General features: G+C 29.8%; 1 protein-coding gene across 1 annotated transcript; it reads right to left on the bottom strand.

Moving 5' to 3' along the window:
• Window positions 1-4,092: 4,092 nt before the first annotated feature.
• On the bottom strand, window positions 4,093-6,278 carry LOC148573298 (protein FAR1-RELATED SEQUENCE 1-like). The gene is made up of 3 exons (XM_088505723.1): window positions 6,091-6,278; window positions 4,435-4,729; window positions 4,093-4,110 (listed from the first exon to the last, which is right to left on the bottom strand). Exons 1-3 carry the CDS (start codon window positions 6,276-6,278, stop codon window positions 4,093-4,095), a joined length of 501 nt encoding a protein of 166 aa, XP_088361849.1.
• Window positions 6,279-18,384: the final 12,106 nt, after the last annotated feature.

The following is an 18,384-nucleotide window of genomic DNA, read 5'->3' as shown; positions in this document are numbered from 1 at the left end:
CGAATAATTTTGTTACTGACAAAAATATACTCGAATTTTGTTATCGACAAAATACCCTGAAATAATTTAAAAACGCGAAAAAAATGTACAACAATAAATATGTATTTTCAAAAAATGTCTTAGGAATTGAATTTTGATGCGATTTTTTGTAAACATGATTAGAAAAATGAGATATTTTTATTCTTACAATTTGATGATTTTTCGTTAAATATTATTTTTGTGTGATTTTTTTTGTCAACAATCAATAATACTTTTAAAAAATCACAAAAAAATATATACTTAGAAAAAATGACTAAATTTTAAAAATAATAATATCTCATTTTTCTAATCATACTTGCAAAAAATCGCATCAAAATTTAATCTCTAAAATATTTTTTAAAAAAATACATATTTAATGTTAAATAATTTTATCGCATTTTTAAATTATTCGCGTGCATTTTTAATAGTTTACTTTTTTATTTTATTATTTATAATACTCTCGACCACTTGAAAAAAGTGGGAGAAAAACAGTTTACAACATTTCAACTAAAACAAAACAAAACACTTAAGATGATTATAACTCTAAAAGTACCAACTAAATAGAACCAAAAAACAAGCATAAAACTACATTAATCACACCCCTACGGCATTGTCATCGGGGTGCAAGAAAAAAAGGGCCACAAAAGAGAAATTAACACCACTGTACCATATTATAATTCAAGTCAGCATCAAAAGTTTCTATCTGTCAAGGTAGCAAAACTTACTTTGTGTCACTAGTTGAAGTCTTATAAGACCCACCTGCTGAAGCAAATTTTTCAGTTTATTTTTTTGGAATTTCAATCTCCATAAGTTGTTCCCACACTCTTTATACTAATTTATCTGGCATACTTCATTAGTTTTAATCATAAGATGGTTTAAAAATGTCAAAGATTCTTCAAGCACAAATTGTATAAATATCTCCAGACCATCAACAAGACCATCAACTCTTAAACCTGTATCATGAAATTCACAAAGCATTGCCAATAGAATATTTTTAGGATTTAAAATAGAGAGCTATTATACATTCAAATATTTTCGACAATTAAGTCTAATTAAATTGGCATAAATCTAACAAAAACTATTTTTATTATACATAGCGTATATACACACGCTTCACTAATACAAACAAAATTCCGCTTCACTTTGCTTTGTTTTTCATGCGCCTCCTCTTCCTTCTTCTATTGGTGATATTGTTGCTGCATTTTGTTTTTGTTTCTTTTTCTCCTTATTTTTTTCATGTTATTGTAGTCATTTATTCTTCTTTTTTATTTGACATTTTCTTCTCTTTTTGTTGATTTTATTTCTCTCAAGAGAATAAATCAAAAAGAATTTTGAGAAAATAAAATAAGAAGTAAACGATGAAGAAAAAAATATGAAAAAGAAGACGAAGTGGAAGATGAGGAGGAGAAGGAAGAAGAATTTTGAATTGTGCAAGATAACGAGACCAAATACACCGAAATTACATAGTGATTGCAACACAATTAACTTAGAAATGCATTGAAATTATAGGAGTTTCTGAGTTTATAGATGCACAATTTTCGGTTCATTTATTATTACACAATGGTATTATTATAATAATATTTCGGTTCATTTCTAGTTCAAGTGTGTTGTCGATAAACAATTTGTCCCAAAGATTTGGATGACTTTTAAGACAAATTGAATGGAATGGAATGGAATCTAATGCAATTGAATAAAGTGATAATGAATAATTTCATTATTCTTTGCTAAAAAATTTGGTATACTTATCAACAGCATAAAGTGAACCTCAATTAATACACAAATAAACTGAAATTAGTTCAAATTTGAAAAAGCAGTAAAAAAAGACTCAATCATCAACAAAAACACATTGAATTCATTTTTGGATCCAAATGAACCTCAATTAAACTAAGAAATAAACCAAAATTACTTAAGGAATAAAATTTTTAGTCAATACTTATCAGCAATATCAAGTAAACCTCAATTAACACACAAATAAACGTTTAGATTTGAACAAGCAGTCAAAAAGACTCAATTATCAACAAAAATGCATCGAATTCATTTCTGGATCCAAATAAACCTCAATTAAACTAAGAAATGAACCGATCAATTACTTAAGAAATAAAAAATTTGATCAATACCTATTAGCAGCATCAAGTGAACCTCAATTAACACACAAATAAATCGAAATTAGTTCAAATTTGAATAAGCAGTCAAAAAGACTCAATTATCAACAAAAACACATCGAATTCATTTTTGGATCCAAATGAACCTCAATTAAACTAAGAAATGAACTGAAATTACTTAAGGAATAAAAAATTTGGTTAATACTTATCAGTAGTATCAAGTAAACCTCAATTAACTCACAAATGAACCGAAATTAGTTCAGATTTGAACAAGCACTTAAAAAGATTCAATCATCAACAAAAACACATCGAATTTATTTCTGGATCCAAATGAACCTCAAATAAACTAAGAAATGAACCGAAATTATTTTATGATGACACCAGAGAAATTCAGAACCAATAAAGATGTTAGCAAAATGTTGGTGTTATTGGTGATGACGATAACGAAAAAGAAAAAGAAAAAGAAGAAGAAGAAGACGCAGCATTAGGGAAGAAGAAAAAGAACCTGCCTGCGTGAATTTAAAAGAAGAAGAAGAAAAAAAATATAAAACTTTATTCATTTAAAATATATCCCCCAACTACCATACACTTTTTCTGCGGCAGAAATCCCACACAAAGCCAAGCCGCCATCAGATTAAACTGGACCAAATCCTCCTGGGAATTCATAGAACCGTCATGCACATGAGGTAGCTTCAATTTCAATCCTTTGTTGTTGAGACACTCTCACTCTTTTCAGTAAAAGAGGATCTCCTTTCAAGCCTCATTCACTAAGATTATCTTATTTCAAAAAATCTTTTGATTTTTATCTTTTTAAATTGAATTTGACTCTTCTGAAGTTGTTCATTTACTTTAAAAAAAACTAATATAATTTGAATTTTTGATAATATAAATGATTATGATCATTTTAAATAAATAAATAATAAATAAATATATTAAAAGAAGTTAAAAGAAGACTTTTTAATAGGATTTTTCGGAAATCATGCAACAACTGCAGTAGCTTCCAAGATCGCATGATTTTTTCTTTTTATTTCATTTTCTTTCTCTTTTATTTTGTTTTTTCTTTCTTTTTCTTCAAAAAAAAAAGAGAAATTTTATTTTTAATTTTATTTTTTCACAACATTTAATTCTCTTTTTATGTTTTATTGTCATGTTCTTCTATGATATTGTTGTTATCTTTATTATCTTCTTTTTTTTTTTATTTTTGTCTTCTATAACTCACATTTAAAGTTTTGTCACGAAAGAGATTAATAGTGACCAACAGTGATTTTTCATCTTTTTTTAATCCTTAACATTTTTTTGAAAAGTCTGGTAAAAAAACAAAATAAATTAATTTAAAATGGGTCAAGAAATGTTTTTTTTTTATTTTTATTTTAATATGAAAAAATACTCATGTAAATGTACTCAAACTCTTTTAAATAAATGTATTCAATTTTTTTTTTGTTTATACTTGAAATAAGAATGTAACCGAGAACAAATTAAAGGGTGTTTAGAGTAACTAATGATGTGATGTTGGTTTAATAGATCTCTAATAAATTTATATTGATATAAATTAAATTAATTTATTTATATTTTTATGTGATTTTATGTGTTTACGATGCTTGTTTCATGTTTAATGTTGTAGTTTAAGTTTGAACGTGTGACTTGTTAATCCTAATTTAAGTAGCCTATACTTATCATTCTCATTGTATTGATGTAAAACGATAAACATGATAAAGTTAGAATAGACAAATAATAAAAAATATAAACAAAACAATCATCTCAAATTCCTTAAAGTCATTCATTATAAATTCAAAGAGAAAAATTGCAAAGTTCAAATAAATAACTTTTCATTCTATCATTTAGTTATTTATATTTGGTGTTGTAGCTTGACTCCATTTGATGTTGTAACTTAATTTCATAATTGATCAGTAATGTGTTGGCATGAATAAAGTGGCAAAACAGCTTTTGATTTTCAGGATTTAAAGTAAAAATTTCAACCTGCAATATAAAACTATTAAAAGAAAAATAATAATACAGAAGAACTGCAATAAGTTTTAAAAATGTTAAAAAAATGATAGTAAGGAATAAAATATATTACAACCTGACAATTTTGGATGGAATGTTTTCTTGTTAAGGCCATTCTCTTGTTTGATTGTTTTTTAACCCAACTCTTGGTCTTTTTTCTGCCTTTTCGTCCTTCCTTTTCTTTCAACCCTTTCACATTTTCAAGTAATCTTTTTAACGCATCTCCATCTGAACAGCTATTAACGATTTCTTTTGCATTCAAAATATTTGAAACATCATCATCTTGATTGTGTCTACAAAAAGAATCTACCTTCTTATATGCCTCGTCTATAACTTGTTCAACAAAATTAGATGTTACTTCAAAATCTGATGATTGAGCAGCTAATTTGATTGCTTTAAAACATATATTCTTATACCGTGCTGTAGCATCCACTCTTGTATCACTTTGAACAACTTTTTCATCTGAGTCATGAACAATTATCTCTCTTGCTTCTCTAGTCCATCTCTTCATAATGTATTGATCCAAAATTCGCTTCACATCCCAAACATTTAAAACATTCAAACTATGACAATATAAGAATCCCATTGTTTCAAACATTCCACAACTACAAATAATTATCATATTGATAAACCACAATTTTATGGTTTATCTTGTATTGAATTTGGTGGATTTTATCAACTTTTCCTACATTTATTTAATGAAATAGCATGGTTTTGTAAATTCTCCCTAATTTGTGCTTAAGAGTGAAAACATGCTTTTTAGGCCCTTAATTTGATAAATATAATTCACTTTAATTCCATTCGATGCCTTTATATGTTTGTTGAGTGATTTCAGGTTTAGAAGACAAAGATTGGATTGAAGGAATGAAGAAAAAGCATGTCAAATTGGAAAATTCATGAAATGAAGTTTTGGAAATCTGTAATGCGAGACGTACGCGTGACAAGCAGCACGTGACCAACTTAATAAAACACGCTGGGGGCGATTTCTGGGGCTGCAGAAGCCCAATCCAACTCATTTCTGGAGCTATTTGATGCAGAATTCAAGAGGGAACAAGGGGAGAGCAATTAGGATAGATTAGAAACATGCTTTAGGTCATATTCTAGAGAGAGAAGCTCTCTCTTCTCTCTAGAATTATGGTTAGATTTAGGGTATATTCTTCTTAGATTTAGGTTTAATTTTTGTTTTCATTTATTTTTCCTTTTAATTTCTTGTTGCTACGTTTTCGCTCTTTTAATTCTTCTTGTTAATTTCTTATTTTAGTCACTTTTATGTTTATGAACCTTTGTTGATTTCGATTTCCATTTAATGCAATTTGATGTTTTTATGTTATTGATGTTTATTTAACTTGTTATTATTGCTTTCTTGCCTTTGGTAGTTGTAGATTTTATATTTCTTGCCAATTTACTATACTTTTCTTTTATGCCTTCTAAGTGTTTGACAAAATACTTGGTTGAATTTTAGAGTAGATTTTTTGTGTTCTTGGCTTGGGTTGATAACTTGAGTTACCTTGAGTTACTAATGTCCAAGTGATTGATAATTTGTGTCCATTGACTCTAGTCTCTCACTAAATTAATTAGTGAGTTAGCTAGAACTTATGGGTTAGGATTAATTAAGCTCACTAGACTTTTCTCTAATTTTGGGGATGACAAAGTGGGAGTGATCCTTAACCATCAACCATTGTCAAGACCTTTTTACCATTTGAGTTTCCTTTACTTTCTTGTCTATCAAACCCAAAACTCCAAAAATATACACCCATAACTAATAATATGCACACTTCCCTACAATTCCTTGAGAGACGACCCAAGGTTTAAATACTTTCGATTTTTATTGGGTTTGCATTGTGACAAACAAATTAAACTTTGATTGAGGATAATTTGTCGATTCAAAACTATACTTGCAATGGAATTATTTTTGTGAAAATTTCTAGACCGACATTTATCCTTCATCACATATCTTTCACATTGCCAGTTGCCAGATATGGTGTATTGTCCATCTTTTTCAAAAATGGCAACTTGATATTCAGACATTTGATTGTTCTCTTTACGAGAAACAATATAAGCAGCAGAACTCCAATCAAACTCAGTTTGAAATAAATCAAATGAACTAGGAGTATATACCTGTGCAACATACTTTAATAATGGCGAGTGAATCATCGTAAGTCTAGGAAGCTTTTGTCTTGCATTGTATTTAGTTTGTAGCTCCTTATGTCGCGTGCCACCAACAACTCGCTCAAATTATTTGAGAAAATGTATTATGTCTAAACTTGACCACATAAAATCTTTCAAATCACTATTAAAACTTTCACTAAGTTGAGTACTTCGCATTCCAATAGTATACACCTTCTTCATATAGCAATGAACCCATTTTTCCTTCACTTTATAAATACTCTTCAACCAAGGATTGTCTTCCACTTTGTATCTTTGAAACAATGCATCCTATACTTCTTGAAATTGAAACTGATCTTCAGAATTATATATATACAAGCTTTGAAATCTTTCGAGATAAAAGAACCATCTTTCAACTTATTCCCTAAATGTCTAATAGCATTTTGCATAATATGCTAGACACATAATTCATGATATGTTTCAGCCATTTTTTCTACCAAAGCACTTGCCATAGCAGATAGCAGGATCTTGATCAATAAAAATAGTTTTAGTCTTTTTTTTACATGTGAGCTTCCAAAAATGATTCAAATAACCACATAAAAGATTCTTTTGATTCGTCATACAAAAGAGCAGCACCAAATATTACTATTTCTGAATGGTGATTGAATCCACAAAAAATACCCAATGGTCTATTTTCTTTGTTTGTGCAGCATGTAGTCAAATGTGATTACATCACCAAAGATAGCATAATCAATAACCATTCTTGCATCAGCCCAAAAAAATATTTGTTATTTTCTCTTCATTATCTAACTGTATAGTATATTGAAACAAGGGATTATCAAGTAGTTGTCGATGAAAATACTTTAATAAACTACCTGCTTTACCATAGGCCAAGTCTCGCTTTCGTTTGCTTCGAAGATAGTTTTTTTGTTCTTGTTTGGTATATCCAAGAACATCTTTACCATTAGCTTGTAAACTTGTTAGTTCATGTGTTTCCTTTGGTCTTATGCCAGCTTTATCTACCAAATCTATTTGCAATGCTTGTACTTCTGAAATCTTTCTTTGTAATGGCATCATATGACGGTTTCTGGAATTTGCAAAGTATGATTGTGATTTAACTCAAGGTCACAAATCACATATTTTTTTATATCTCGAGCAAACTTAAGTGACATTCTTACTTGACAACTTGTTCTAGTCTCGGCGTGAGGTTGCTTTGTTAAATGATCTTGTTTATCTTGTCTTCGTTGGCCTTCCTTTGCACAAACAAGTCTAAAACTACGTACAGAATTATCAACCTTGCATTTATCTGCATACAATTGTCGAACATCAAAACCCATTATTCCACCATAATTTTTTCAGAAGTCTTTAGCTTCTAGTATCGTGTCAAATTTCATGCCTAATTTTGGTATTTTTTTGCTATAATTGGCCTGAACAAAATAAGTAATAAAATTCTAAATATAATTGTTATAAACATACAAAAATAAGAATACTAAAATAACAGTACTAAATATAATCGTTATAATGGAAAAAGTAATTAATGTAGAATTGTGTTATGCAATTTGAGTTTTTTTCATGTTTTGAGAAATCATTTGACAATCTTCTAAAAATATATATTGAGTAAAATTTTATCAAATATATTGCAGTGAAATTTGAAATTATTCAATAAAAAAATTACCTTTTCATAGTGGTATCATTGTGACCATCAACTTATTTATTTCTTCTGATAAATCTACCATTTTAGTTTTAGGAAGCAACACCTCCATGTTTGGCTTGTTAGGCAATCCTATCATCGTAACTCTAGTAGGGGACAACACAATGCTCATCTTCATTGGGAACACCATCATCGTAGTGTCTATAGATGGAACCAGCAGCATACTTGTTTCACTTGGTAATTCCGTCATCTTTGTGACTACCATTTTTTTGGTTCAGTAACACTGCCGTCTTCAATATTTGTATGGTCATCTTCATTATTTTTTACTCAATACAAATTTTATTGTTGTACGCATTCAGAGTTACAAAAATTCAACTCTGCACGCAATCTTTGTAAAATGGCACATTTTTTCTTTTTAATTTTTTAATAGTTGACGTTTTGATTCTCTTTTAATGCATTTATTTATTATTTATTTATTTAAGATGATCAGAACCATTTATATTATCAAGGGTTCAGATTACGTTACTTTTTTCTCTAAAGTAAGTAAACAACTTTAGAGGAGCCAAATCCTTCTAAATTATCCAAATGATTGCAAACCATAAATTGAACCATTTTCTTTTACCACGTTTGACATTCTCTTGGTCACACCAAGATTCAAAGAACGCTCGCACTCTTTCGGTTTCACCCATTTAATTCCCCCCACCAAAAAAAAACTTTAAATCACAAGTTAAAAACATAATCACAATGTAAAAACAAATGATCCCTGTAACACCCTTACTTTTAACATTTCATTATCGTACTAAAAGTTCAGGTGTTACTTATCTCTAATCCTTTAATTTGATACTATATTTATTTAATATTGAGACTTCGCGAATATGAGCCGAATCTTTAATTATGAAAGCGAAAAGTCTTTATTTTAAAATCTCATAATCACATATTATATCCACATAATAATAAATATATAGACTTATTCAAATACAGAGAATGAAAACATATATATACATAAAGCTTCGTAGTTCGATCGCAACTTCGTGCCAAAGCTTCCTGAATGTCACTAAAAAGAAATTCTGTAGAGGAATGACAACATCGTCCTCGAAAAAGTTCTCAATAGAGGTTAAGAATTGTTATAAGAAGATACGTTTAAAGAGAAGAATTAATTCCAAGGCAGTAATTATTATTCATCCTATGAATCTTTTTAAAGAAACAATATTTAATTTTTTTAGAAATCTAAAACCTTTCTTTTCTTATAAGAAAAATCTTAATCAGTTTCCTAAATTGTATGAATGACCAACTTATTCCAACCATAGGTTCATTAAGTCTATGTTGAACCAGCTTGATTTTTCATACTTTACTAATACCTCAATCAGAAACCAATCACAACCCCCAACTCAAGCAACTCAACCAAATCAGCAATCAAACCATCACATCAGGAAAACAACGCTCAGCTTCACCACCACTAGCATGAGGGATCTCTCAGTTGCACACACATACAATACAAACAAGAAAAACACTGATAGGATGCAAATATAGCAAGTAGGCCAAATAGCAGATAAGCATAGTTAAACAGATAGACAAACCAAAACAATGCATACCCAAGTAAAACATACAAATACATATGATGTATGCATGTCCTATGGCTAATGAGCTCATTTGTCAGTTATACAGCCAACTCGATATGTCCTGGTAGTTAACCATTAGACAGTATCTCTGTACGTGCATCCTCAAGCTCAATAATATCCATGGAAAAAATTCCAAGCTCATCCATGGGGAGAGATAAAGCCCCAAGCTCAAATTCATATATATATGCATGCCCATGCGAGAACCTGGGGAGTTAAAGTGTCTGGTCACATCTTACGTACAGAGGGTCAACAATTTGTCTCATTTTTGCAAGTCTCATTTACTTTTAGTTCATTTTCATCATCAATTCATATTAGTTCATATCTCATTGAAACACCTCAAATTCATCATTCCTCATTATCACACCTACCATTCGATTCATTAATAATTTAAATGCAAAACATAATTCATTCTTTTCTAAATAAATCAAACTTAAAACATATAATCTTTAAAACCAAATCTTTCTAAATAATCATTTCAAACGAAGCTTTTCGATTTTTATAAAAATTTCAGTAGCATCTCCTCTAAAGCTCGGACTCTGCCACCCAAGATCCAAACATTCCTCAAACCCTTTTCAACCATTTCCAAACAGTAACTCATTTCTAACAACCAAACTGTTTCCAATATCAAATCCTTTTCAAATTTGTTTTAAACTAAATTTCAATATAAAATATTTTCTAATACCAAATTATTTTCAGAATTAAACTAAATTCTAATATTAAATATTTTCAAAAGTCAACTCATTTTCAATAACTCAGAATATTCAACCTTCTCAAACAGTCAATAATTCCACCAGACAAATAATCACAATTATCCAGAGCAACTCAATTCACTCCATAAGACTCTCATAATCACAAAAATATAGTTTTGCATCAATATCGATTTATAACAATTCTCGAAAATAAAATGAGTTTAAGGAAAGCGCCCCTACTTCGAATAGTCAAACCCAGAATCAAACGCGTCAAAGAAACGCTTTTCTCTCGGTCCGCAATTAGTGATAGCCGCAACCACAACCCCAAACCACTTTCACAACAACCACGGCAACTCTAAAAGCGACAAGCAACAACCAGAATTCGATCCTACATTACCAAAATCTCAGAATTTTCACCAAACTCATAATATAACACATATACACTAGCTGTGAGGGTTTCAGAACACATATGCTTACTGTAATAAAAGGAAAACATGGAACAGAGTGGCAGTAATATCTGTAACGATTCTGGTGATAACAGAAAATCATAGCAGCAACGGCAATGTATCCCGATGAGGCAGCGCTATTTTTTGGTGACAGAGGCAGCTTCTTCCTCTCCCATTCGCGACCAACCTCGACGGTGGAGGAAGCTGGCAGTGACGGCGATGGAACAGAATGTGGCGGTGACGACCAGACGCGCATCCTCCATTCGCGATTCCACGGTGGCGGCTGCTCAACAACGGCAGTGCGACGGCGACGCGAGACAGCTAGGCAACGACTTCTTCTCTCTTCTCCTCCCTTCCCGTCGCAAATCTCCCTCTCTTCTTCAATGGCGACATTGGATGGCGGCGATAGTGAGTTCAACGGCAGCAGCGGCGCCAGGACGCGACGGAACAACAATGACAACAACTTCTCTCTCCTTGAACTCTGCGCGCCTCTCTCTCTTACACTCTCTGCTCTTCGTGTGCAACAGCGACAACGGCTCTTAGCCCCGCCGACGCCGTCCTTCCCCTCCGCTCTCTGCTCCATTTCTCCTCATTCCCATAGCTCTCTCTCTCTCTCTCTCTCTCTCTCTCTCTCTCTCTCTCTCTCTCTCTCTCTCTCTTCGTTAATTCCCCTTCCCTCCTTTTCTTCTTTCTCTTCTCTGTGATGTGTGTGTTCTTGTGTTAAAAGTGTGTGTGTGTCTGTGTGTGGGGTGTGGTGGGTGAGAGAGATGAGTGGGGGTAAGGCGGTGGGGTAAAAGGGTTAGGATTTTCAATTAGGGAATTAAGGTTTGCTTTTGGGAGAAATGTGAAATTAGGGATTTTTGGGTAAATTGGGGTTTGGTAATTTTAATTAGATTAGGGTATAGAGTATTAGTTAAAAATCTAATTTAATCCCTCAAAATTACTTTGAAAATATTATTTGATTATCAATTTGCTAATTGACTTTTAATCAAGTATTTTAATTTAAAATTAGAGATAATATAATTAATTTTTTCTGCTTATAAAAATTAAAGTATTAAATTCTAAAATCTCAATTATTTAAACTAAGTCATATAAAATTCTTATTCTTTTATAACTACTAAGCTTTATGGTTTAAATATAAAAAATTATTCAATAATTAAAAAATTAAGTAAAATTTCTATTTTAATTATTAGAACTTGATTTAATTACTTTTAATAAAATAGTTTATGAAAATAAAGTTTTTAATAAATAAATAAATTAAAATTAGTTCATAATAAATTTTTTTTTGAAATTTCTGGATTTTACATTCTACCCACCTTATAAAAATTTTTGTCCTCGAAAATTAAAGTAATACATAAGATATTACATAGTTTTAATACTTTTCTTTTGAATACTTTAGAAAAATAAGGAGTTTTGACATATATATAAATTTTTAAATACCCGATAAGCCATAAGACTTAAATAGAATATTAGAAGGGAAGAGTATGGTGTAAAGTAGAAGTTATAAGTTACCCTCAAAACAAAGAGGTTAGATGGTGTCAACACTTTACCGAAATTTGAAAAAACACAATAGGGTGCAAAATTTTAAAATAGGTGTTTGCAAAAACAATGTGATCGACAGGCCAATACTCTTGTTCCCTTAACTAATCAATCACTAGGCGCTTTCCAACTTGCTCATAACTCCCCAAGAACATTCTTACTCCATAATTTCGTGGTTCCATTCTATTGCTCACATCCGATTACATCCGTAATAATAACTAGTTTTCACATCAAACCTTAAGGTTTCAACTTTCCCATGCTTTAACACAGCTCATCATCACTACTCCCAACTGTACTTTATCGAACGTTCTATCCAAAAGTTCTCAACCTCATCATTCATTCAACCTCATCAATCATTTCGCAACCTCACTACCGGTCACGAGCCTAATATCAACAAAACTCTTTCACATAAAATAAGGCTCCACAACATCTTGTGGCATTGCACACTTATAGCTTTACCTTCTGCATCACTACACCATATCCGGCAAATAGCAACGGTTATGCATAGGATTAGCAGCGGCTTTTAACCGCTGCCAAACGGATAGCAGCGGTTGATATACCCGCTGGAACAACCGCTGCTAAATGGTATTTTGCAGCAGTATAATTTTGCAGCGGTTCTTTCCGCTACAAAATCGTAAGAATCTGTATGCTTGAAGATGGCAGCGGTTGTTAACCGTTGCAAAATGCTATTCGTTGAAATATTCTGTTAAGATCTAGCAGCGGATTTAAAATCGCTGCCAAATGTAGAGTTACACTTTTTTTTATAAAAAAAACCCAAACTTACACTAATATATGCCCATTCTTTTATACTTTATACATTCTTCCACTCAATTATGTTACCTTATTAAAATAACTAACAGTCAATCAAACTACAACACACGAAACAAAACAGAAATATATGCAAAAGTGAATCATTATAATAATTATTTGAATTCAGTGCATCGATGACTGTAAACTACTGATAAAGTCACCAAAATAAAAAGCTACAAATAAATATCTCAAAAGTCATTATGACAGTGAAAAATTAAAGAGTATTCAGATTCCAACATTCATAATTCAAATCATTAGCTGCCCGCACATCATCTTGCATGGGATGAGGTTGGTGCACTTCTCAAAGAATCCAAATCTGCAGCTACTTCAGGTGGCAAACATGAATATGAATACTACCTCCTTGAGATTGACTTTGGATGAACATGAATACGCATGGGACACGTTGGTGTGATCCTTCTAGGAAGGCACAATATGTTTCTTAACATCTGTACACAAATATCCTAATGATCTTTCGCTAGAATAATAACCTAATAAGATGCATGATCCACACTCTCAAGGTACTATACATACATAAAATATCTAAAAAATTAAGCCTGGAATATATATGCATGTAACCAATCTCCATAGTTCCAGCAACAGATTCATCAATTTTTCAATAAAGTAGTAAATTTTCACACAAGAATTTCAGCAATTTCTTAATAAAGTTGTAAGTTTTTTACCAATTTATCACTATGACTCAGTTTCTCTACCTAATACCTGACTCAACACAAGTAAACAAAAACAAACTATCCTTTTAAACTATTAAGAACTATGTTATTTTCTCAGATTCAAGTCCAAGTTACATGCTTATCTTTGTTATTTGGAACTATGTTGCAGGAACAAAAAAAACAAAATCAAAAAAACAAATGCAAAATTAAAAGAAAATCTATTACATAGGAGAAATCATCATCAACCTAAGCATGAAATGCAGAAATATAGACACACCAGGAATTAATAACATAAGAATGAACAAGAAGAAGAACGAAGTAAACTACATTGATCTTAGGTGACTGATCAGAAAATGAGGAGCCAAAAACCACTATTCAAGATTAGCTTCAACCCTTTAACTAAGTTTAAGAGCCTTCTTCTCAATGATTAAGAACACATAATTACTGTGCAGAGGAGTAAGCTCAGTATTGATGAAAAAATTATACGAGATAAGAATTATAAAGTGGCTCGGGGTAAAGGAGGCGCAGAGTATGTTAACAAGACGGGAGAGAGTGACTGCTAAAATATTGGGTTTAATTTTAAAATCCTAACAACTTTAGTTTCAAACAGATTTCTGCCGTTTACTTAACTACCTTATTTGATTTCAAATTTAAAATTTTAATTTATGGGATTTGAGCAGGCCGTTCCTACTTCTAATAAATTTAACCTTTTAAATAATTAATTTATCCTTCTAACTAATTATTTGTATCTGAACAAATGCCTTCTGTTAAATAAGTGACTGTAAATCCGGTCAATGATTTCAAATTCGATTTTTTTGTTGTTATCTTCAAAACAAATTTGAAGATTAGTTATATTTTTAAGGTGTTGGGTAAAATATATACTAACCTATTTCATCCCATATAATTGTAAACTCATAAATCTCCACTCTTCTTCTTTTGAAAAATTAGGAGCCAACACCAGTCTTATGTGAGGATCATCAATTTCCAACTACACATTCATCCAGGTAACCACCATTTTCAGTGTTACATCATATTCTCTTCTCCAATTTTTAAACTCAAATTTTCAATTTTCTTAACTTTTCTTTTAAGTAAAAATCCCAGTAATATACTTTTTTAAACATATTTTACTCATTCGTATGAACATATTGGTTGTTTTATCCTATTAGCTCCGTTTTTTTTTAAATATTTGCTATGCTCCAAACTAAATCTTTTCGTTTACTGCACAAGCCTAACATGTTTATTCCTTTTGTTCAATTGAAACCAAATTACATACATGTTTTATCAAGGAACCAGACTTAGGGTATCACTAAAATAGAGTTACATAAACATCAAATCTAAAACTAAAAAAGCATGAGTGACCGGGTTAAATAAACAACTTCAAAAATCAATTAAACAAAAGCATGCAGATACAGTTAAATAAATAGAGAAAAATACTTGGAAGCTCGAACAAATGTCAACGTTGATGGAGGGGAGACAGAGCCACCGAGTGACCAAGGGAAGTAGACGTACTAGAGCACCTTCACACCGAGGAACGAACAGAGCTTGCGATAGCTCGGGTGCGTGAGGGATGCTTCACGGTGACAACAACGGCGGCTTAATGGAAAGAAAGGAGGGGTGCGACGGAGGGAAAGGTAGCGACTTGAGGACCAACGGCGGTGGCACGCGGATATGGCTGGCCGCAGGTGAATTGCGATGCGCTGGAGGAGATTTGGCGGAGACCTTCACGTGACGGCGTCACTCTGCACTTTGGTTTTTCTCATTGCTCTTGGAGTGGGCTCTAATTAGGGTTACATGTGGGCTAAACAGATACAGAAAGGCCTTGCTTCAATTGAGACGGCCAAGTCACGGTTCGGTTTGCCCGAACCAGATCTCGGCCGGTTAAATAGTTTAATTTCAGTTTTTAAACAGTCCAATTTTTTTCTTTAATTTACCGCGTACATTTGGTAAAACAATAAAAAAGAAAATACGTCTTTTTTGAATATGCCCAAAGTAATCGTTGGTTAATTATCTACTGTTTGTAAACAATTAATACCTAAAATTTTTTAATTATGGTTTCAATATATGTTATTTCGATTAATCATGTTTTATATAATGAAAAACAATAAGTTGGTTTTGTGTATCTTTTATATTGTTGATCTTTTTTTTTTCCTATTTTTAAGTGTGTTGTACATCAAATATGTTATTTAAGATAATTTATTTCTTAATTATTGGTTATGAAAATAATCATCTTATAATTTTTTTTATGCCAAAATTTTTTGAAAATGTCTGGATGAAGAGAATAATTTTTTGGACTTAATTTTTCGTTTACTAACTTTTGTCTTCTATTTGATACACAGTTCAGACTATTTTTATTTGGCATCTTTGACATACATACAGGCCTTGAAGGTGCGTAATGAGTTATGTGCATATGTTATACTATTTGAAGTTATTTGGATTTATTTATATTATAATTATAAATGTTAATCCTAGATTATTAAAATTGTAAGACTTAATTAAAATAGTTTGACTTATTTTTTTGTTACTTTGATGTGTTCGTTGAGTACTAATTATTAGTTACTCTATTGATATTTTAATAAATCTTTTCAGAAACCAACTCTAATAACTACATGTTAACTATTTTTATGGAATGTTAACTATACGATAGCTAATGACTGCTTAAGGAGAACATAATAAGAGATTAAAAATATAAAGTAACTTCTATAAAGTATAAATTCGTTAATAATATGTATAATAAAAAAATATCTTTAAAATATTGTAACTCACCAGAAATTTTTAACGGGTTTCTTCTAAAAATTATGACAAATGGTATTATTCAAAAATTAATTCTTTCATAATGAACGAAAAAAATTTGAAAATAAATTATAAGTTAATAATTATTTGAAAGACACAGTACTCTTATGAATACAAGATATAAAATATATTTATATTATTTTTTCTTTCAATCACGCAAATTTAGAATAAAAATGATTATTTGATACAAGCAAAATAATATCTAAAATACATAATGTGAACGTAAGTCATTTCGAATATAATAATATAAACGTTAAATATTGTATTGTACAAAAATATGTGATGGTTTTATAAATAAATATAGATGATTATATTAAAAATAATTTCGAGGTATAAAGACTTAAAGTTATGATTAGAAATTATTTAAGTAATTATGTTTGTGAATAAAATTATTAAGATATTAAAATTACATAAAAAACTATTAAATTATAAAAAAAATTTATTATTAAATAAAAAATAAATTAATAATTATTTGAAAGACATAGTACTCTTATAGACAGGGACGGACCCCACTTTTTTTTTAAATACATACATATATAATATATCCTCATTTTAAATTTTAATTAACCCCATTATAAATAAATTTAGCCTAATTAGTTAAAATTTCAAATTCACTCTATCTTTCTATTATTTTGACTATTAATAAACCTAATTAAATTTAGTCTTTTTTCATTCTCAAATCCCAGTCGTCATCACTTTTTTATTCTCTTAAATCCCCTTCTTAGATTCAACCTTCTTTTTTAATTCCTTTTCTAGTGGTCATTTTTTTCTCATCAAAAGGTAAATTTTAAATTCTCTGTTTATTTAATGTAACTCTGTATGACTCTATGTATCTTTCGATCTCGTTTTTTTTTTCAATAACAAACTATAATTCAATCAATTATAGTGTAGGTATTAATCTAATTTTTTATTCTCTTTATAATGTTATATATTTTATTTTATTCTCAATTTAGTAATCTTTATTATTTAATTATTTATTTATCTTCCGTTCTATTTTATTATAAGTACTCTTATGATGCATTTCTAATTTCTAAAATCAATTGATCAATTTACTAATTTAGAATATATATTTATTATTTATATAAATAATAATGAAAAAATATTTTAAAAAATATCTTTCGTTCTATTTTATAATATATAATTTTTTATAATAATATTCGAACAATTAATGTGCAATTCTATTTTTTTTAAATTTAAATTAATATATCTTTTGATAGTAATGTATATTATTTTTGCCCCCCAACATAAATTTTCTGGGTCCGTCACTGCTTATAGATACAAGATACAAGATATATTTATATTATTTTTTCTTTAACCAACGCACACTGAGAGTAAAAATGATTATTTGATACAATAAACTAAATATCTACAGTACATAATGTGATTACCAACATATAATAACGTAAGTCATTTCGAACATAATAATATAAATATTAAACATAATATTATAAAAAAAATAAATGATGTTTTCGGAAATAAATATAGATTATTATATAAAAACTAAATTGAAAGGTACAAAGAGTTGAGAGTATGATAGTAAATTAATTAAGTAAAAAATATTAGTGAATTAAACTATTAAGATAGTAAAATTACGTATGAAACTATTAAATTATTTAATATTTTTTTATTCTAAAAATTCATATCTCAAATATAAGTATAGTTTCTTAAATTTCGATGGAGGGCCCGAGTTCACTACTCGCCCCCTTAAGAAAGCTAGGAAAAAATATCCATATAAAATATGAAAAAATTAAAACTAATGCTAAGATTTTTCATTTACATAACTATAATAAAACATGAAAATAAACTTTGAATACAAATAAGAGTATAGAAATTTTGAATTCCCTCTTATAAAAAGGTTTATAGATAACATTATTTTAGCTTTGAATACATATCATGCGGAATGAATACAGTACGATACTTAACATTATTTTAGCTTTGAAAA

The sequence above is a fragment of the Arachis ipaensis genome, chromosome B2, assembly GCF_059453495.1.
Source record: "Arachis ipaensis isolate K30076 ecotype BB chromosome B2, ASM5945349v1, whole genome shotgun sequence".
NCBI lineage: Eukaryota > Viridiplantae > Streptophyta > Magnoliopsida > Fabales > Fabaceae > Arachis > Arachis ipaensis.
This window is presented reverse-complemented; position numbering and strand designations above follow the sequence as displayed.

Coding starts and splice junctions, on each gene's coding strand:
- LOC148573298 (XM_088505723.1), bottom strand. CDS start 6,278: ATGATTCACTCGCCATTATTAAAGTATGTTGCACAGGTATATACTCCT. Junction 4,730..6,090: donor TACACCATATCTGGCAACTG/GCAATGTGAAAG, acceptor AATTATTTGTAG/TTGTGGAATGTTTGAAACAA.